Below are 22,249 nucleotides of genomic sequence, written 5' to 3' on the forward strand. Positions count from 1 at the left end.
CACGAGGAAGCCTCCATAAAACCCCAACAGTATGGGATTTGGGGTGCTTCCAGGTTAGTGGACACATCCACATACCCTGAGGTTGATACACTGAGCTCCACGGGGACAGAATCTCCTGCATGTGGGACCCTCCCAGACCTCGTCCTGTGAGTCTCTTCATCTGGCCGTTCTGTCTCCTTTGTCACATCCTTTAATAAACTGCTAAATGTACATGTTTCCCTGAGTTCTGTGAGCTGTTCTAGCAAATTACTTGAACTCGAGGAGGGGGTGATGCAAACCCCCAATTTGTCCCCAAGTAGGACAGAAGTTGTGGGAACCCTGGGGACCTACTACTTGCAATTGGCATCTTAAGTGGGGGGAGCAGACTTGAGGGACTGAGCCCTTAACCTGTGGGATTTGACATCTCCAGATAGACAGCGTCAGAACTGAGTTGTGGAGAATTGCTTGGTGTGAAGGTTTGCGGGGGTGCAGGGGGCACCCATCTGGTGTCAGAGTGAATGTTGTAGTTGTGTGAGAGTAATGGAGAGAAAGAGGGAAGACTAGCAGGTTTTTCCAATACAATATTTATCTACCTACATCTATCTGTCTGTCTGTCTGTCTATGAACTCTACCTATCATCTATCTATCTATTCATCCATTCATCATCTGTTTGTCTATCTGTCACCCTATTTGTCTACCTACCTACTTACCTCTCTACCTATTATCTACCTATCTGGTCTTACTTAGGATACTGTGCACTGTGAAGACGGCGGGCCGGTCCAGTGTGTGGCCCAGGAGTACTCTGGCTGGCTAGCTGGGATGGGAGGAACTGGGGCCCAACCTCAGGGACCGAGGGCCCTCCAGCTCCGCCTGTAGTTCCCTAACAAGCTGGCACTTAAGCTCACACTCTCTGGCTCCCAGTGGTCTGTTGTTCTGTTTCACAAGGTCACTTTCCATAAAAAGGGAGAGCACAGGAGTCCAGCTATGGCCTGGCTAAAGGGGGCTTGAGAAAAGGGGACAGCAGGCCTCCTCCTGGTGACCCCCACCAGCACCAAGTGATGCTGATGTCCTTCAAAGCATGAATGACAGGGCCTGGCACGGACATTAACAGCTATGGCGTGGATCCTTCTTTGGAGCTGGCCCTGCCCCACTCCAGCCATGAGACAACTCTGACAAACTTTAGGGGATTCATCACATCTGAGGGCAAACTGGTCATCCTGTGAACAGAACATGTGGGGACTTAATCATTGTGGCTAATTGATTGTCAGATAGTCTCTGGTGAGTTATCCCACAGCTGAGCCCCATGGTGGGCTTAAGCAGATGTTCAATCCAGAATGGTTGTGGCCGCCCCCTACCTGCCTGAGATGCAGGTGGTGACACAGCCGCCTTGCTTCAGCCTCGGCTTTTGTGCCCTCCCCAAGCTCTGCACCAGAGCAAACTCACCTCTCTGGCCCACCCTCGGGCCTCCCACCTCCAGCAGAGCCTCTGCGGTCCTTGGCACTGGCCGGGGGTTCTGCTTCTGCAGGGTCAAGGGAGCCATGTCACTCGATGGGGGTCGGTACCTCGGGGTCCAGATGCCAGCTTGGACACCCACTGGCTGTGCAGCTTTCACTCGCTGAGCATCCATTTTCTCTCATCTGGCTCCTTCTCCCTCTCTCCATCCTCCCTGGGTTCTTCCAGGAACATTATTCATTCATTCACTTATTCACTTGGCAAATATAATCAAGCATCTGCTATGAACTTGGGGCTGGCAAACAGCAGTAAACACTGCACATAGTCCAACAGCTCGGGTCTCCCCAATACCCTTGCATAAGCAATTCATTGTGTCTGCAATGTTCTTTTCCAGGTAGCTCTCACCCAACCTCAGGTGTCATCTCCCCCAGGGAAGGACCCTCCTGCCCACCATCCCCCAAGCCGGGAGGGTTCCATCTTCAAGCTGCAGGAGGTTGACACCGGGAACCAACACTTAGGGTTTTTACCAGGGTGAGCCAGGGCTCAACAGAGGAGGCAGAGCCTGGGACGGGGGACCTGGCTGTGAGACCCCCTCTGTCATGAAGGGGCAGCACACAGCCTGCAGTTGGAGGTTCAAAGCCCAACACTGCCACTTATGAGCCAGGTAGACTTGGACGAGTTCCTTAACTTCTGGGCCTCAGTCCTCATCTATAAAATGGAGCTAAGTACAGTACTGACCTCATAGCGGCTAAGTGGTGATTAAATGAGTGAATGGAGGGGCCCCTGGCTGTTCTTTATCACTCACTGTGGCTGCGCTTGGATCACTGACTTCACTTCCAGAACACTGTCATTTTTCCAGTGGGCACCGTGTTCTCTGGTTTAGTAGAAGCCCTAGCTGGCATGTTGGGGGCCTCTGGCCTCAAGGCACCAAATGACCTCTTTGCTCAGTCTCTGTAGCAGTTTCAAGCACAGACCCTGGAGTTGAACACACCCAAGTTCTAATCTGGTGACCTTGGGCAAATTATTTAACTCTCTTTGGCCTGAGTTGCTCATCTGAAAAGTGGCAGTCATAATTGCAGGTGTCTCCCAGGGGTGTTGTGGAGACCAAATGAGACAATGCATGTTTACAGAAGCACTTAGTATAGCCCCTGGCTCATAGAAGGTGCCACTGGCTCTTACTGGGGGATGGGTGGCCTTGTGGGAGAGGCATCTGCCTCCAGGCCTGGGCCTGCAGGGAGGGTGTGGCCAGAGTGCTCCACCCTGGCCAGTGGAATCTGTGGAACCTTCTCCCCAAGGGTGGCAGAAGCCAGGCACAGAGAACCAGCAAAGCCCAGCCAGTACCTCCTCCTCCTCCATCTCCTGGCTGTCTGGCTCCATCCAGAAGGCCCGCCAGGGTCCCCTTCCTGTGCAGAAGCTCCTGGAAGGAACCCATCTCTGCAATGGCCCCATCTTCCAGCACCACGATCCAATCAGCCTGGGGCAGGACGTGGAGCGCATGGGTGACGAGAATCCGTGTCTGGGCAGGAAGGGATGGAATTTACACTCGTGCGCTTGACCACTGTTCCAGAGCTGGGGGAATGGGCTGGGAGTGTCCTGGGGCTCAGAGTGGGGAAAGCTCTCCTTCTTGTGCTCCTGCCCTTTTTCTCAAAAATAGCACGTCCCAACAGTGAAATAAAGGGACTCCTTCAACCTGTCTCGAAACCAGAAGACACGGAGTTCAACTGAACCTGGCCAATGACCTGAGGCAGAGCTGTTGTAGTTTAACCACAGACCCAGAAGCAAGAAATGACTGCTCGGACTTCCCTGGTGGTGCAGTGGTTAAGAATCTGCCTGCCAATACAGGGGACACGGGTTTGATCCCTGGTCTGTGAAGATCCCACATGCCACGGAGCAACAAAGCCCATGTGCCACAACTACTGAGCCTGCGCTCTAGGACCCATGTGCCATAACTACTGAAGCCTGTGCACCTAGAGCCTGTGCTCCGCAACAAGAGAAGCCACCACAATGAGAAGCCCGTGCACCGCAACGAAGAGTAGCCCCGCTCACTGCAACTAGAGAAAGCCCGCGCAGCAATGAAGACCCAGCGCAGCCAAAAAAAAAAAAAGAAATGACTGCTGCTGTGAGCTACTGACATTTGGGGGTTGTTTGTTATGCAGCATTGTCACAGCAAAAGCTGACCATTACAAAGAGGAACATTGGATTCATGGAGGATGGTGGTGAGCAGACTTGGGTTAGGACTTTCTCTGCCTTTGCTTTATGCCCTCTGAGACATTTTCCCAAACTTACCGTTCCCTGGAGCAGCCCATCAGGCCCGATGACCTGGTTGAAGACATGCTGGCCGACATGGGCGTCCAGGGATGCCAGGGGGTCATCCAGCAGGTACACAGCAGCCTTCCTGTACACAGCCCGGGCCAGGCTCAGCCGCTGCTTCTGGCCCCCAGAGAGATTCATGCCCTGTGGCCACAAGAGAGAGACAGGGACCGGCATCTACACCTGCTGGGTGAAGCCGGTGTGACGGGGGCCAGGTCTGCTCATCAGAGTGAGCTATGGCTCATGGTGCCTGTCCTCTAGGGCCACCTCCAGCTTGAAACACTTGCTCTCAAGCCAACATCCCCCCAGCTTTCACCCTGCCTGGCTTCTCCCCTTTCCAGACAAGCTTCCTGCACTCACTGCTCCCTCCACTTGAGTCTGGCTTCTGTTCCCATTTCTCCACTGATACAGCCTTCCTCAAGGACACTGGTCACTCCCCTGTTGCCTAATCCAGCGGTAGCTTTTCAGTCCTTATGTTCTTATTTTCTTTCTTTCTTTTCTTTCTTTCTTTCTTCCTTCCTTTCTCTTTCTTTCTCTCTCTCTCTCCCTCCCTCCCTCCCTCTCTTTCTTTCTTTCTTTCTTTCATTTCCTTCCTCCCTTCCTCTCTTCTTTCCTTTTGTTCTTTCACTTATTCATTCATTCCACTCATATTTACTGCATGGCTATTATGTACCCAGCAGTGTTCTAGGCTCTGGGGAAACAGCAATGAACAAAACCTCATCCCTGCTTTCATGGATCCTTCACTCTAATGAGGGTGGGGTGGGAGAGAGATAATCAAACACATAAAATGTTATCACCTATCAGATGGTGTTACACACCATGAAGAATAATAGAGTAGGGGAAGGGTGTAGGGTGTACTGGCGTGAGCAGGGTTGCTGTGCTGGGTAAGGTGGTCAGGGAAAGCCACTCTCCACTAAGAGACTTGACGGGATGAACCATGTGAACTCCTGAGAAACAGCTTTACAAGCAGACAGAACAGCAGGTGCAAAGGCCCTGAGGTAGGAGCATACTTTGGGTGTTCAAGGAACATCGTGGAGATCCATGTGGCTGGAGAGAAGCAGGAAAGAGGGAGCATGATGGGAGGTGAAGTCGGAGATAACTGGGGTCAGATCGTGGGGGCGTACCTTGTCAGTGATGGTCAGCACTGTGGCTTTGACTCTGAGGGGATGGGGAGACCTGGAGGGTTCTGAGCAGAAAAAGGACATGAACTGACAGGTCTGAACAGAATCCCTTTGGCTGCTGCACTGGGATTAGCCTATTAGGGGTGAGGACAGAAACAAGGAGGGCAGCCAGGGCCTCCTGCAGCAATGTGGGGAGAGCTGATGTGGGGACCGGAACATTCTGGATCTGCCTCAAAGGTGGATCCAACAGGATTTGCTGATGAATTAGATATGGGTGTAAGAAAAAGAGAGGAATCGAGGAGGACACCAAGGTTTTGGATATGAGCTCTGGAAGGATGGAGCTTCCATCACCCAGGATGGGGTGAGCTTCGGGGGAGGAGGTAACGGGAAATCACATTTGGTTTAGGATGTGACACAGCTGGACAGACGTAGCCGGCAGCAGGCACCCCCCTCCTTCTGAATCCCCCTTCCCTTGGCTGCACGATGCCTCATCCTCCTCCCTAGATGTTCCTTCTCAGCTGATCTCTCTGGCTCCTCCAGACCCTTTCCAGGGCCCTCTCCTCTTCCCTAGAGGAAACCTCACCCGTTTACTTAACTTAAACTTTCACTTTTCCACTCTCAATTCCCTAATCTGGGGGTCAGCAAGTGTTTTCTGTAAAGGACCAGAAAGTAACTATTTAAAGCTTTGTGGGCACACCGCCCCACCCCCGCTGCCCTGGTCTCTGTCACAACTGCTCATCTCTGCCCTTATCGTGCAAGAGCAGCCATGGACCACAGGTAAATGAATGTGCATGGCTGGGTCCCAATAAAACTTTATTTACAAACCCAGACGGTGGGCCAGATTCGACCTGTGGGTCATAAGTTGCCAATCCCCGCCCAACCCATAGCTCTGGATGCATACATCCTGTTTATTGGACATCTCTGCCCAGACCCTTTGGTGAGGTCCAGAGAGGGGAAGCAATTTGACCAGTGTCACCCAGAGAGGCAAGGCAGGAGCCTGGGTCACCTCATTCCCAGTTGTTGGAGAGCCCCTCACCACCAAGCCCTGCCACGTCTCCCAGCCTCTCTTCGGTCTCTATTTTCAACCATTCACTCATTAATAACTATTTATTGAGCACCTGCTATGTGCCTGGCTCTGAGCTGGGCCCCTTTTCTCCCCTACCTCCCTGGCCCCCCCCAGTGACCCTCCCACCACACCGCCCACAGGTCAGGGTGGCAAATGGCCCTCAGCCGCCATGCCTCCCTGGCCCAAGAAGGCCCTGAGACCCTCACCTGCTCCCCAGTTTGGGTGTGGACTCCTGCAGGGAAGCTGCCCACGTCTGGCCACAGGGCACAGGCCTCCAGGACCCTCTCCAGCCACGGCAAGTCCAGCTCCTGCCCAAAGCACACGTTGTCTACCACGGACATGTTCTGGACCCAGGCCTCCTGCGGCACGTAAGCCACCGGACCCTAAAACACAAGGAGGCTGATGGGGACGGAGGAGGAAAGGTGGGAGCTGGGCTCTTGGTGGTGGTGGAAGGCAGCAGGGAGCTTAGCTGTGAGACGGGGAACAGGGAGGAGCAGAGACGGGGACATTCCAGCAGACAGGCAGGGGTGCGGCCTCACCTTGATGCTCACGGACCCCTCCACCTTTGACAGCTCCCCAAGGAGGGCGGAGAGCAGGGAGGACTTTCCTGCCCCCACTGGACCAACGACAGCCAGCAGGCAACCCTGGGGCACCGTGAGGTTGATCCTGGCAACACAGAAGGGGTGACATGTCCCTGGGTAGGATTCAGCCCGAGTCTGCGCAGAATTGGTGAACCCCAGACAGAGCCAGCCTTGGCTGCTGATGACACACCTGGGGTGGGGGGGTCACTAAGAGGATGTCTGGGGGCCATCCTTCCCTCTCCCGATCCCTGTCTGGTCATGCGAGCAGCCATCCTGCATGTGATCGTACATGTGCCCACATACATGCACGCACACGTGTATGTGCACACTCACTGCACCACACATGCATGCATGCATGTACACAGATGCACACATGCAAGCACGCATAGGGCACATGTGTCTGTGCACACATATACTACATACACAGACTGCACACACACAGATACACACCCTCACACAAGTGCACATATGCATACCATACGTGTGTACAGACATATGCACACAACATATACACAATCCATGCACACACAAGTGCATGCACACACACAAACATGCTCTCACACATGCCCGTGCACACACACATCTGCACGCACGCATGTACACCCGTGTGTACACATGTACCCGCACTCACACAGGGTTTATTGGGCAGGAGGTTTAACCAGCATCTCCTCTTGCCCAGGTCATTGCTACAAGCTCCTCACCGCTCTTCCTGTTTCTGCCCTCGCTCCCCGCCCCTTTCTGTGTCTTGCAGTCTGTCCTCCATGCAGGGGCCCAAGGGACCTGTTCAAACCCAAGCCGGCTCATGACACTCTCCCGCTGAAGCCCCCGGCGGTTCCTGTTTTACTCAGGGTAAAAGCTGAGGTCCTAACAATCATGAAGGACACCCAGCATCCCATTGCTGCGGCCATGCTGACTTCCTGCTTCCCAAACACACCTGGGGGGATTGTGCCCTGCAGGTGACACGTGACAATGTCTAGAGACACTTTCAGTTGTTATACCTGGCGTGGCTGCTGCTGGAATCTAGTGGGTAGATACTGGGGGTTCTGCTAATCATGCTACAGTGCACAGGACAGCCCCCATGACAAAGAACTATCCAGCCCTGAACATCAGTAGTGCTGAGGTGGAGAATCCTGGGTCCAGGCATACTCCTGCCTCAGGACCTTTGCGCTTGCTGTTCCCACTGCTTAGAAAGCTCCTCTCCCAGACACGTGCAAGGCTCATTCCTTCCCCTCATTTGACCTCTGTTTAAATGCCAAGCCTTCCCTCACCGCACACACCCCTCCCTTGACATCGTGCTCTGCCTCCCGACCCTGGTTTCTCATTTGTGCACCACCCCACCCCCGATCAGAACGTCAGCCCCAAGAGCACAGGGTTCTTGTCTGTTTTCTTCACTCTATTCCCAGTTCCTAGAACAAGGCCTGGCACATAGCAAGTGCTCAATAAATACAATGAAATGAGCAAATGACAAGAAACACAAATACGGCCCCGGGTGTTTTCTTTCCCTTCACAGGGAGTTTTGGGGTTGGCTGGGGTTTTCTGCCACAGAGACCCAGCCAAATAGTTGGGGGCTGGAGGTGACAATGACCAGTCTGACACAGGAGGCACAGAAGCGCCCACAGCTGACTGGGCCGGGCCTTGGGGCTGTTCTTGGCCAGGCCTCCCTTGGCATCATCGTGACCAGCCTGGACACCAGAGAGCCATCTCCTCCCTGTTGGGCGAGGCTCAGATGCCCTGTTCCCCCTCCGTGGGCAGGAGCTCTCCCTTTCCCAGCTTTCCCATCCTCTCCCACTTCGTCAACGGCAACAGGAAGGTTGTTACCAGGGAAACCACCTGTACCTGTGCAGGCAGGGAGGGCTTTCCAGGGACCAAGCGAAGGTGCCTTCCTGTATTCTGATGTAATCCTCTCCAGTGGCTGCAGGGCATAAAAGACCAGTTATAAGAGATGCTCCCAGCTGGCCCCTCCTCCAAGAGACCCCCAGGCAACAGGAAATCTCTTCCACTAAACAAACTGTCCCTCCACTCACTGGCTTGTGTGTGACCCTGTGGTGGTCATATTCTCTCCCTGCCGGATGGTTATACAACTCAGGGGTCAGCAAACCATGGCCCAGGGGCCAGATCCTGTCTGCTGCCTATTTTTATAAAGTTTTATTGGAACACAGCCATGCCCATTCATTTATGTAGTGCTATGGCTGCTTTCACACTACAAAGGCAAAGGTGAGCAGTTACAACAGAGAACAAAGGGCCTTGGAAAGCCTAAAATATGTACAATTGGGTCCTTCACAGAAAAGGTTAGTGGGCTTCTGATACAATTTACCACCTGATCCGGGACTCCGGAGAGTGAAGGGAGTGTTATTAATTTCACTGGGACCACAGATGTAACCAGGGACATATGGTCTCCCTATGTCCCTGGGTCTCAGATATTTTATCTATATAATGAGGGAGGAGCCAGATTAGTGGTTTTGGACACTGAATACACATTTAGAATCACCTGGAAAGATTTTTTAAAACACAAAGCTCTCCATGGCTCAGCCCAAACCAATAAATGAGAATCTCCATGGGGGTGGGGCCTGAGAATCTTACATCTAATGAGCGGTTGACACCCATTGACACCCCCTGGACTGGATGGTCTCTAGGGGAGGGTTGCAGACAAAATGCAGGACGCCCAGTTACATCTGAATTTTGGATAAACAATGAGTACTTTTTTAGGGTAATTATGCCGCCACATATTGCATGGGAGCTACTAAGACTAAAAAAACCTATTTTCTGAGTATAAGAAATTCAAATTTAACTGGGAGTCCTATGTTTTTCTTTGTGAATCTGGCCACCCTACTCTGGGGTCTTGTCCTTTCTTAATGGTCTGGGGTGTGGGGATGCTTCTCCATTTTCCCATCTGTAAAATGGGTGGGTCGTAGAGGTATCCACCCCATAGTGCTGTGGTGAGGAGCGAGGGGGTCACCACTAAGTAAAGCACTTTGAATGTGCTGGCTCGTGGTAAACACTTCGCCAACATTAGCTGCTGGTGTCTGTGTTAATCTCACTGTCACACACCTTTGGGGGAACAGCAGGGACTGAGACTGCGGGGGGCGGTATGAGGCTCTGGCCGCAGGCAGGTGACCAGGTGTGTCAAAGTCATGACTCAGATAACCCTCAGGGGTCTCTGGTCCAGGGTCCGTGGGGCCCTCCTGTGGGGATAAAGGCACGACATCACGGACCCTAAGCTATTTATTGGACAGCTCCTGAGACCGGGGACCTGCTATCTTTTGGTGGCCCTCAGGGTGATCCTGGTGGAGGTGGGGTGACACAGTGGGGAACAGAGCCGGCAGTGGGGGAGTTACTGCCCAGGGCCACACAGCTGGGCGAGGCAGACCTGGGATTTGAATGCAGAGCCCACCTCTGAATGCCCGCATCACACTGATTTGGCTGAATGAAGCTTTGCCCAGCTGAAAACGTGCCCAGAGCTGTGAGGAGCCTCAGAAACAGCAATTTTGGGTTATTTAGAGGCCTCTTTGCCGACTTCTGTGGGGTTTTTTCCTAATAATAATTCTAATTATAACTAAAATGCACTGAATGCTGACTTTGTGCAGGGCCCTGCTCTAACTGTGATGCTTCAAAGGACTCGTTTAACCCTCACAACAATCCTATGCAGAGGTGCTGTGATGATCATCATGTCCATTTTGCAGATGGGAACACTGAGGCTCAGAGAGATTAATCACTGGCCAAGGTCACCCATGTTGGGGTCAGTGCTGAAGCCAGAATTTGGATTCAGGCACCAATGTCACAGGATACACTTCTAATCACCTGTGGGTGATTTCTAGGTAAGCAGCTTGATGCTTTCTTAGGTACAAGGGGAGAGTCCTTACATGGCATCTGTTTCCTAGTCACACGGCCGATGGCCTGGTCTGCACATGCCAGCACATGCCGGCAGCCCCTCAGCTGGGATCCTGGCATTCCATCTGTGGGAAGGGAGAGCCCTGCTGGTTCCCTCATCCCTCCCACCCCCTCCCTGCTGAACTCAGCTCTCACCACATCTGCAGGACCTTGAGTCCATGGCCTCAGGGTCAATTTCTTCCAGGCAGAGGAAGGCAGCCAGACGGTCAAAGGACACCCGGGCCTGGAAAAACCAAAGCCCTAGGTCAACTGTGCCATAAGGGCAAAAAAAGAACTCAGATGTCGGGTGTCGGGTGCCTCAAGATGGTGGGAAAGCTTCCGGACTACCGAGTCCTACACATTTGCAAGGCATCAACACAAAGCTTTCTAGGTCATGGAAAACGATGCACATGAGGTTGGCACAATGAGGTAGTGGTGACCTCCCACCTCCTTGCTTCCATTCTGCAGACCAGACCCGGGAAGAGGATGGTGGCTTTTCCAGTTGGCCGTCATCAGGAATGATTGCAAACTTTGTCCACCTGGAGGCACCCTCTCCACTCCCAGCCCCAACCCCATCTTCCGTGATGAAAGGATAGTTAAATAGGGATGGCTCAGCTGGACCAATTTTCTCATTTTCATCACACAGTGTGAGTGCAGACAGTAGAGGGAGAGAAATGAAGTGAAATTGCTTTGTATAAAAAGGGAACCAGACTGAATTCTTGCATGTGGAATTGCTGGAAAGATTAGGCTGCCTATTTTGAGGATGTTTGCTGGCATCTTCCCGCTGTTCCCTGTGCCCTCCCGTCTCTTTCCCTGCTTCGTTTCCTTGCCCCGGCACAGCCTGCTACACCCCTACAAGGCTCCTCCGAGACGGCCTCCCCTCCCTGCCACCTCACCTGGACGACGGAGTGGATGGAGAAGGGCAGGAAAGCCTGGGCCTTGTTGAGAATGTTGAGAACCGTGAGTGTCACGAAGGCCTTCTCAGCGTCCATGGCATTCTCCTCGGCCACCAGAGTATGGATAGCAAACACAACCAGTGCCACCTGGGTGGGAGACACAGGAGGTGACATTGAGCTGCTAAACGTGGCCAGGAAAGGCAGGCCAGCTGTGGTATCTCCAGGGGTCCTTGTGGCCACAGCTGCCATGTGGGAATGGGCTCCCCTCCACCCGGATCTCCTCCCAAATTCTTCTGCTGATGAAAGGAGTTGGGTGTGTGTGACCCCTGTTCTAAGAATCAGAAACTCTTGGTTCCAGGCTTTGGGGGACACCACAGTTTTCCATCTTGGTGGCAGATTTGTGGTTCTAGACATGGGTGGAACTTGTGACTCTAGACTCTCTGGGAAGATGACTCTGAAGTTGCAGGTATCAACAGCCATGGAGGGCTCTAGGTCCTGGTGGCATTTGTAGTTCCGGATGTCACTAGGGTGTGGTTCTGTTCCAGGGGTTGGTGGTGTTTTGGTTCCAGGTGTCGTTGATATGATGATCACACTAGGTGCTGGTCAGTCGGTGTGATGGTGACCCTGTGATCCTATATGGGGAGCCCTTATCCCCGCCCCCAGCACTCCCTCCCCCAGTCCATGCTCTGCAGGGAGACCAGAGTGACATCACCAGAAACGTGGACACTTGGAAGGACACCAGAGACACAGAGAAGAGGAGGCTGGAGGTCCTCAAGGCGCCCAGCTCCTGGGCCCGGATGCGCAGGACTCTGTCCAGAAAGGCTCCCTCCCAGCCGTGGTACTTGACCGTCCTCACGTTCCTGAGGATGCAGCTGGTGAGCCGCGCCCGAGAGTCCTTCTGCCTCATTTGCTCTTCCTGGGACCAGAGGGAAGAAGAGAGGAGGGGACAGGGACAAGTCTGGGATTTTCCTTCTCTGCAACCGCAGCAAGCCGCCACCACGCCCACCCGACACCTCTCTCCTCCCCACTGCCCTGCACCAGTGCAGGACCCAGGACCTGCAGGCTTCCCGCCCCCTTCCTGCCTGGAGTGTCCCTTCTTCCAAATGCCAAACCTGATGGTGGTTCCTCTTCTTGGTGATGAAGAAATTCAGAGGCAGGAGGCTCAGGAAGACAGCGATGGCGGTGAGGGCAGAGGGTCCTAGAAGCTGGAGACAAAGGGCAGGATGTCACGAGACAATTCCAGAAGCCCAGCTGGCAGTACAGGGGTGGGGGGAGGCTCAGACTTGGGCCCTAAGGCAGGGAGGTGTCAGACAGTCCAATGAGGGCAGCCACTGGGTCATAGAGACCAGGACTCACGGGCTCCTTAGAAGGAAATACCTGTGGAAGATGGAGTCCATCTTCGTTAGGGAGGGGAGAGAGGGGGAAATGACGCACCTCACAGGATGGAGTGGGGGCAGGGTCATAGTCAAGACGGGTCATGCACCTAGATGGGCAGGGCAAGGGTGGCGCCTGGCTAGAACGGTGAAGACAGACTCTGGAATCGGGATCTGGGTTCAAATCCTGACTTAACACATACTGGTGTGGCCATGGGCAAGTTACTGACCCTCCCTAAGCTGCAGTTTCTCACATTGAATGGAAATGGAGCTGTTCCCACTGCCTGTAGTGAGTGCTGGTGTCATACAATCAATGATTATCCCCTGACAAGGGTTGCCAGATTTAGCAAATAAATATATTTAACTGCCTGCCCACTGAAATTTGAATTTCAGATAAACAGCAAATAAGTTTTTAGTATAAGTATATCCCATGTCATGTTTGGGATATACTTATAATAAGAAATTCTTCTGTTTATCTGAAATTCATCTTTAACTGTATGAAAGACGTCCTGTATTTTGTCTGGCAGCCCTACCCCCCAGCTTTGTGACTTGGGACAGTTATCTTCCCTTCCTCTTTCGTTTCTCTATCTGGAAAATGTGGAGGTGGCAAGAAGGGTAAATGATTTTTAAGTGGCTGTGATGTGAGATTCCTCCTGAGGTCATTTGGGTCCATTCTCTAGACAAGCCCCACCCCCCTCTTCAGTCTGTGGGTCTCATTTTCCCCTCTCAGCCCCTAAGAATGTTTACTTTCTAATCTTGACGCCCTAGCAAGCCAGTGTTTCATTTGTGCAGCAATTGCGCCTCCCAAAGGCCAAATGGAGAGATGCCCAGAAGGCAAACACCTGCCTACAGCCAGGGCTGGGAGAATATTCAAGGGAATGTGAACAGAAGGTTAAATAAACTCTCTCTGGCAAAAATGCTACAGATGCTAACTGTAGCAACCCCGATTCCTACCCCTCCCCCTTTACCAGGGTCTCATGGTGACTTTCTGACGTTAGGGCCACCTGCCAAGAGTCAGGGAAAGTGACGGGTGTGTTGTCTGCAGTTTCACTTGAGTCATGGGTCGGCCTGCTTAACTGCCCTGCATTTTCCCCAGCGTCCTTCCTCCCTTTCTCTCTAATAATAACAGCTAACATTTATGCATTTGCTGAGCACCCTCTGTATGCTAGGTCCTAGACTGCAAGGTAGCAAGTCAAAAAGTGTCCAGGCCCCAAGCCCTTATGGTGGGGGCACTGGAGGCAGTGGCAGAGGTACAATAATGATGATAACACACAGCTGGTATTCTGGAGCATTCCACACTCACTCACTATCAATATGCCGTTGATACACCCACCCAGGGGCCTGTGAAACACAGCACATGGGCCAGATCTCTCCACCTGTTTATATGCCGACCTCAAGCCGTACAAAGATTGTTAATCGTCCTTACATTTTAAAATGATTGAAGAAAATCAAACGAAGATGATTTCATGATATGTGTAAATTACATGAAATTCAAACTTCAGTGTCCATAAGTAATTTTATTGGAACACCACCAGGCCTGTTTGATTAGTATTGTCTGTGGCTGCTTGCGCACTAGAAGGGCAGAGTTAAATAGTTTTGAGAGAGACCCTATGGCCCCTAACGTCTAAAATATCTACAATCTGCTCCTTTACAGAAAAGTCTGTGAGCCTGGCACCAGCCCACATGGAGCAGAGCTGAAGAAGATCTTCAAATGAACTGCCCCACCCCCATGCATAACCAACAAGACAATTAAACACCTATAGAGTATAGCTGTGTCCCAGATGCTGTCTAAGTGCTTCATAGGTATTAGTTCATTTAGTTCCTCAACAACTCAAGGGCTGGGGCACTTCGGTTAATTACAATCCTCACTTTGCCAATGAGGAAATGACGCACCGAGAGGCTAAGTTACTTACCGGGAGGTTTTACAACTAGCAAGTGGTGAAAGCAGGATTCGAACCCAGGCAGTCCCACTACAAAGTCTGTGATTTTAATTAAAAATAAAAAAGAAAATCCTGCACCACAAAACAGATGTAAGAAAGTTAGAAAAAGTTCTGATTTTTTTTTTTTTTGGCCTGGTTGGCTACTTTATGCTTTTTTAAAACCAAGTAGTAAATTCTTTACCCTAAATTTTCTTTCCATGTTTTTTGTTGTTGGTAGTGGTGGTGGTGATGGTGCCCTACCATTACTGGTAACTTCAAAACGTGCCTAATCTGCCCACTTGGTACCCCGATATCACACCCAAAAAGTGCCAATGTCATCACCATCATCATCATATAGACGAGGAAACTGAGGCCCCAAGAGGTGAGCATCCTGCCCAAGGTGAAGTGAAGGTCATCTTCGTCTAAGACTTTGCCTATTACGTCAGCCCGCAGTGTGCAGATGGAGATAGGATTAAGAAAGAGGAGAGGAAGGAGGAGGAGGGGGAGGAGGATTCAACTCAAATCCCAGCTCCCTCTGCCCCAGCACACCTGCCAGAGGTAGAGAAAGCAGATGACGATCCAGATGAGCGGCAGCCACAGCCCGTTGAGGTAGGTGATGCTCTCGGTCAGCCGCTGCACGTCCACAGACACCAGGTTGACCACGTCCCCCACTGCGCTGGCCTTTCTGGAGCTGCTGGACAGAGCCAGGACCTGGGAGGGGCAGAAGATGGAGACCTGAGTCAGGAAGGAGGGAAGGAGGGGGTGAGGGGCAGTTAGGGAGGACCATGGAGGCAGGGAGACCCACGGAGGGAGGAACGGCCCAGGAGGGAGGGAGGCCCACGGCTTGGACTGAGCAAGAGAACAGCCACCCAGCAGGCCGGGGTCTAAGCTGTGCTGCCCCTGCTGGCTGAGGCAGATTTCTTTACCATCTGAGCCTCAGTTCACTCATCTGTAAAATGGGCTAATAAAATCTCCTCAGCTAACCTCCCACTGTGAGACTCCAGGGAGAAGACAAAAATGAAAATACCCTGAAACCCCTAAAGCACTGGACTAATAACAATTAATAACATACTACATAAAAACCTTGGATTTATGCTGATAATGGTGGTCATCTGCTGAGCGCTATATCCTAGGCACTGTGCTAAATAAATGAACAGTTTCACCATTTTCCGTGATGGGGCACATCAGACAACTGTATGGAGCAGGTACTGCCATATTTCATTCAATCTAAAACACTGTGGATAAAGTACTCTCTATTTTTGTATCACTATGGGAAAAAAATCAATGCCAACTAAATTAAAACATCTTGATTTCAGAAGTTAAAAAGAGAAAAAAAAGTGAGCCTAGAATCAATGAGATGCGGAATTATTAACCCCATTTCACAGCTAAGGAAACTGAGGCACAGAGCAATTGACCAATTTGCCCAAAGCCAGAGGGCTCGTAAGTGGCTGGGCCAGGATTGGAATCCAGGATGACAGAGGCACGACATGGGCTAGACAGGGTGTTAGACTGACCCCTGCAGGCATTCAGTGTGCCTCTCAGACACCAAGCTGGTTTTCTGGCAGCCCCAAATTTGCCCTAACTCTGGGGTCACAGTGGACCCCTTCTAGCCTGTTGAATGCTACGTTCTACTTGCAATCCTCTCTCTGCTGAGTGTGTCAGGGAAGAAGTGAGGGGGTGAAGTGGTGAGCTGGAAATGATTGAGTGTAGAAATTCTGAAAAAAAATCTTCAAATCTTTACTGAGCACCTGCTCTGGGCCTCACTCTGAGGTGAGTACTGTGATCAACAGAGGCAGGGCACTTGCTCTCTTCAGAGTGGAGTTTGAGCTGGGGAACAAAGTTAAATAAAGATTTACATAGTTCATCCTTTAATAGTAATTATGATGAGTGCCATGAAGGAGTGTTTTAAAATATAGGTTTTATCATTATTCAGGCATGGCAAGCCCATGATCAGAGAAGACTGCCCTTGACAAGACGGTTTATTATACTCACAGATCTCAAGAGGAGGGGGCATCCCACGCTATGAGGGGGCCACTTGGGGAAGCACCAGGATGCTGCAGGGCTGGGGGGACCACAGGCAACAGCTTGTTGTGGTTTTCATGGGAAGGTCAGGCAGGGTAAGCAGGCTTAGGATTGATTAGTTTGAATAATTCCACCAGGCTCTGGGCATAGGAGCTGGGCCTCACTGTCTGGTACCCTGCCCTGGGGCGATTAGGGCAGGGGATAGTGGCCTAGAGTGTTAGGGCCCAAAAAGGAGGCAATCGGGGTGTGAGCTCTGGATTGGTTGGCTTGCATGTGAAAGAGATGCTTTCAGATGAGTCACTTAGCATCTCTGGGAACTGGCTGACCCTGGGAGGGACGGAGGGGCAGTCCCTCCAGGGTCAGCAAGACCCCAGATGTCAAAGCACCAGATACAGAAAATAAGAAGACACAGTTAAAACAGAAGCAGCCCAGAGGGCAGAGTGGAGGGGTATGACCTCATCAGGTGATGAAGGCGGCTGCCCCAAGGGTGGGGATGGGAAGAGCAAAGCCTTTGGGTCACCTTCTTGCAGCCTCAGCTCCATGTGTGGACTCCCAAGACTGGACAGGCCACACCAGCTCCAGTGTGCTCAGGGGGATGTGGCCTGAAACTCAGGAGCCACTCACACGGCCCTTTGCCCCCTTCTTTCCCAAGTGACAGCTCAGGTGTGAGAGAAAGGGGCTTACACAGGACTGGGTTGCCCTTGCTCAGATGCTCCAGACCCCAGAGGGGCCAACATCTCTTAGAGCAGCAGCCTCACGGGTTTCGGTTCCAAGGTCCCCCAAGGGGACAAGAATCACTGCACAGAGAGAAGCCCAATGCTATGGCTTACCTCCGGGTATCACAGTTCATTGGCAGAACTTCCAGCCCAGATGCAATTTACCAGTGGGTCAGGGGTCATTTTAATTGCAAGCAGTGTTACCTGGTAAAATAGCTGACAGTCCACCTTTATCCAGTTTCCACACAGCCCGAAGGTTAGCCCTTTATCCTTGGGGGGGGGGGGTGAGTGTTCACTACATGAAGAGTTGTGGAAAGGGTGCCCAGGCGGTGGGAACAGCAAGTGCAAAGGCCCTGAGGTGGGAGGTTGTTTGGTGTGCTTGAGGAACTGAAAGAAGACCTGTGGGGCTGGAGGAAAGTGAAAGAAGTGTGAAGGAAGTGTGTGATGTAATCAGATAGGAGAGGTCCCAGGGTCAGATCACGCAAGGCCTTATAGAAATAGCCAAGAAGGTGAGGGTGTAGGGTGAGCAACTATGAGTAAAGTGATGAATGAGTGTGGTTTTAGGCACTGATGACAGTAACGGTTCAGGGACATTCCTCTTCTTGGCTGGAACATTTGTCTGTAAATTGGGACAGGATGGAGAGAGAGGAAAGGCCACGCCTCTCCCCTGGGGCTCACCTTTCTGTACACCAGGCCCGTGATGGCAATTCGCAGCCTCATCTGTAGCACCTTGAGTCTGTACATGTGCTGCTGCTCGAACAGTGTTTGCAGGCAGGCGGAGAGGAACATCAGCATGGCGAGAAGATAGCCCTTCCAGGCCGGGGTCTTGGGGTCACCAATAAACTCCAGGAAGAGGCTGGTGAGAAAGGGCACCCATGGCTATTGCCTCTGCCTAAGCCTGGCTAGGTCTGGAGGACCAGACAGTATGGGGTTATTTTTCGTTTTCTACAAAAATGGTTGCAATCATTTCCCCCACTGTCCACACTCATTTTCAGTGTGACTTGTGTCTCCTCCAATCAACAGGTGGAGTTTTTACCCCCACCTGTTATGGGCTGAACAAAATTTTTTTTTTTTTTTTTTTTTAAATTTTTATTTATTTATTTATTTATTTATAGCTGTATTGGGTCTTCGTTTCTGTGCGAGGGCTTTCTCCAGTTGTGGCAAGCGGGGCCACTCTTCATCGCGGTGCGCAGGCCTCTCACTATCGCGGCCTCTTTTGTTGCGGAGCACAGGCTCCAGATGCGCAAGCTCAGCAATTGTGGCCCACGGGCCCAGCCGCTCCGCGGCATGTGGGATCTTCCCAGACCAGGGCTCGAACCCGTGTCCCCTGCATTGGCAGGCAGATTCTCAACCACTGCGCCACCAGGGAAGCCCTGAACAAAATTTATATGTTAAAGTCCTAACCCCCAGTACCTCAGAATATGACTGTGTATTTGAAAATAGGACCTTTAAAGAGGTGATTCAGTTAAAATGAGGCCGTTAGGCTGGGCCTTAATCCAATACAACTGGTGTCCCTGTAAGAAGAGGAAATTTGGACACACAAGGAGACACCAGGGGTGCATGTGCTCAGAGGAAGGACCACGTGAGGACACAGCGAGAAGGCAGCTGTCTGCAGGGCAAGGAGAGAGGCCTCAGAAGAAACAACATTGATCTTGGACATCTAGCCTCCAGTAACGTGAGGACAAAAACTTCTGTTGTTTAAATGGGACCTAATTAAACTTAAAAGCTTTTGCACAGCAAAGGAAACCATAAACAAAACGAAAAGATAACCTACAGAATGGGAGAAAATATTTGCAAACGATGTGACCGAGAAGGGAATTAATCTCCAAAACATACAAACAGCTCATACAGCTCAATATCAAAAAAACAAACAACCCAATCAAAAAATGGGCAGAAGATCTAAATAGACATTTCTTCAAAGAAGACATACAGATGGCCAAAACGCACACGAAAAGATGCTCAATATCACTAATTATTAGAGAAATGCAAATCAAAACTATAATGAGGTATCACCTCACACTGGTCAGAACAGCCATCATCAGAAAGTCTAAAAATAATAAATGCTGGAGAGGGTGTGGAGAAAAGGGAACCCTCCTACACTGTTGGTGGGAATGTAAATTGGTGCAGCCACTATGGAGAACAGTACGGAGGTTCCTTAAACAACTAAAAATAGAGTTGACCTATGATCCAGCAATCCCACTCCTGGGCATATATCTGGAGAAAACTCTAATTTGAAAAGAAACGTGCATCCCAATGTTCACTGCAGCTCTATTTACAATAATAGCCAAGACATGGAAACAACCTAAATGTCCATTGAATGGATAAAGAAGATGTGGTATAGATATACAATGGAATATTACTCAGCCATAAGAAAGAATGAAATAGTGCCATTTGCAGCAACATGGATGGACCTAGAGATTATCATACTAAGTGAAGTTAAGTCAGAGAAAGACAAATATCATGTCACTTATACATGGAATCTAAAAAAAATAATACAAATGAACTTATATACAAAACAGAGATAGACCCATAGACATAGAAGAGAAACTCATCGTTACCAAAGGGAAAAGGGGTGGGGATAAATTAGGAGTTTGGGATTAACATATATACACTACTATTATAAAATAGATAACCAACAAGGACCTACTCTATAGCACAGGGAGCTATACTCAATATTTTGTAATAAGCTGTAAGGGAAAAGAACCTGAAAAAGAATATATTTACATATGTATGTACAATATAACTGAATCGCTTTGCTGTACACCTGAAACTAACACAACGTTGTACATCAACTGTACTTCAATAAAAAAAGAAAAGAAAGAAATAACAGTAGAAAAGATAAGCACCAGAAAAAAAATTTCTGTTGTTTAAGTCACGCAGTTTGTAGTACTTTGTTATGGCAGCCCTAACAAACTAACATGCCATCTCTTGAATCTGGGCTGGCTGTGCAACCAGCTTTGGCCTCACAAGAAAATGCAACTTTTGCTTTGTCTTGGAACCCTGCCAAATGGCCCTGTGAACAAGCTGGAATTAGCCTTTTGAGGATGAGAGACCACCGGAGCAGAGACAAGATGTCCCAGCTGGGACTGTCTTGGACCAGCCAGTCCGCAGCCAGCCCCACAGGTGACTGCAGACAGATGAGTGAACCCAGCCAAGAAAAGAAGGATCGCCCAGCTGAACCCAGCTTGAATTGCTGACCCACAGGATCATGAACTGAAGAAGTGGCTTTAAGCCCCTCACTTTTGAGGGGCTTTGTTGTATAGTAAAAGCAAACTGATACAGTCAGGCTAGAATTCACTCGTTTTCCCTCCCCAAGGTCAGTCACTTTCTCGTTTAATTGGTCCTTCCTGAGTATCCTTTTCACCCACCCTCAGTGCCCTGAGCACCAGAGGTCTAGGCACAGGCAGAAGAAGGGCTGAAGGTCCCCTGGCCCTGGAAGGATGCCGTTAAAGGGACCACCAGCCTCAGCAAGACACCCAAGGCCTGGACCTACCTGAGGAGCTTGGGCACCGTGAACCTGAAGACATCACTGATGATGAGGCTGAGGGTCCCCAGGAGGAAGGTGGAGCGGCCCACCTGCCAGATGGCCCTCAGCAGTGGGCCCCTCTTGCCCCCTTGTTGCTGTAGGAGGGTCTCCATCTCTGGGGTCTCCGCACAACGGTTTCCTTTCCTTTTAAATGCTGTCGCCTTGGTGTGCCTTAGGGGAGAGGAGAAATCAGCTCTGGGTCCTTGTAATAGACTGAATGTTTGGGTCTCCCCCACCCCCACCTCACCACCACCCAAATTCACGTTGAAACTAATCCCCAGTGTGATGGTATTAGGAGGTGAGACCTTTGGGAGGCGATTAGGTCATGCAGGTGCAGCCCTCATGAATGGGATTAGTGCCCTTATAAGAAAAACCCTGGAGAGTGCCCTCAGGTGTAACCCCATTTCATACATGAAAAAACTGAGGTTCAGAAGGTAAACTTGTCCAAGGGCACACAGCTGAGAAGTGTAAGAACTGGGATTCGATCCCAACCTTCAGAGCCCAGCACTTTTTGATCCCTTACGCAGCCCTCCCCTTCTTCCACAACCAGCCAGCCCTGAGGTAGTTTAGAACTGGTTCAGAATGGGTTTAGAATCACAGATGAGGTCTGTGGGCCTGGCACACCTGGTCTGAATGAAACCACAGATGGAAGCTCAGGCAGCCATGATGCCTAAGATCCCTGGCCCGTGATCATCATCAGAGGCCACAGGGAGAGGAAGGGGGAAGGAGGGAGAAGGGAGAAGAGGAGGGGAGGAAGCCAGAGGGCCTTTCTGGAAGCAGGCTGCTCCTAGGCCATAGGGAGAGGCTGGCAGTGATACAGCTACTGACAGCGCAGTTGCTGTGTGGCCTTGGGCAGGCTGCTCCCCTCTCTGTCTTCATATGCAAAAGGATGGAGCTGGCCCCACTCTCTGAGTCCCTTCCAGCTCTGACAACCTACGGGGTTATCAGAATTTCAGTGCTGTTTTCAGAGCTGGGACCCAGGGCCAGGCACTGGGATCAGCCCTTTACACACACAAGCTCATCAACTCCTCTCGACCTCCCTGCCCCATGGGTGTCATGGAGTCCCCATTTTACCTCGGAGGAGACTGAGGCTCTGAGAGGTGGTGACAGGTGCCCGAGATCACACATCGAGGACGGAGCAGCGATTTGAGCCCCGATCTTGACTCACGATTCACATAGAGCCTCTTTGTGAGCCCCACACCCCCCACCCAAAAATTAAAAAGAAAAGAAAAAGAAAAAAAAACCCTTGATGAGTGCAGGTACCCAGGCCCTCATTAACAAGGTCAAGGTCTCGCCCCTCACCTCTTGACCCGGCTTGTTGTTTAGTTTGGCATCTCTGGAGAGTTGTGGCTTGGCCTCCGTCATGAGCTGGGCATGCCTGCCGCTCACGTCTTGGTATTTGGGTCTTGAATGCCAAAAGG

General features: G+C 51.1%; 1 protein-coding gene across 1 annotated transcript in view; it reads right to left on the reverse strand.

Moving 5' to 3' along the window:
• The window catches only part of ABCC6 (ATP binding cassette subfamily C member 6), a 62,599-nt gene that overhangs the window by 26,224 nt on the left and 14,126 nt on the right, over positions 1-22,249 (reverse strand). Inside the window, exons 8-20 of the mRNA XM_068565624.1 lie at positions 20,796-20,999; positions 17,981-18,158; positions 15,114-15,275; positions 12,385-12,477; positions 11,985-12,188; positions 11,273-11,419; positions 10,533-10,620; positions 8,346-8,421; positions 6,468-6,594; positions 6,135-6,311; positions 3,718-3,885; positions 2,773-2,947; positions 1,423-1,498 (exon numbers count right to left, since the gene is read on the reverse strand). Of these exons, the coding sequence (XP_068421725.1) occupies positions 1,423-1,498; positions 2,773-2,947; positions 3,718-3,885; positions 6,135-6,311; positions 6,468-6,594; positions 8,346-8,421; positions 10,533-10,620; positions 11,273-11,419; positions 11,985-12,188; positions 12,385-12,477; positions 15,114-15,275; positions 17,981-18,158; positions 20,796-20,999 (1,875 nt within the window). The remainder of the gene's footprint in view (positions 1-1,422; positions 1,499-2,772; positions 2,948-3,717; positions 3,886-6,134; positions 6,312-6,467; positions 6,595-8,345; positions 8,422-10,532; positions 10,621-11,272; positions 11,420-11,984; positions 12,189-12,384; positions 12,478-15,113; positions 15,276-17,980; positions 18,159-20,795; positions 21,000-22,249) is intronic.

This window comes from Eschrichtius robustus, chromosome 16 (assembly GCF_028021215.1).
Source record: "Eschrichtius robustus isolate mEscRob2 chromosome 16, mEscRob2.pri, whole genome shotgun sequence".
NCBI classification, from domain to species: Eukaryota; Metazoa; Chordata; class Mammalia; order Artiodactyla; family Eschrichtiidae; genus Eschrichtius; species Eschrichtius robustus.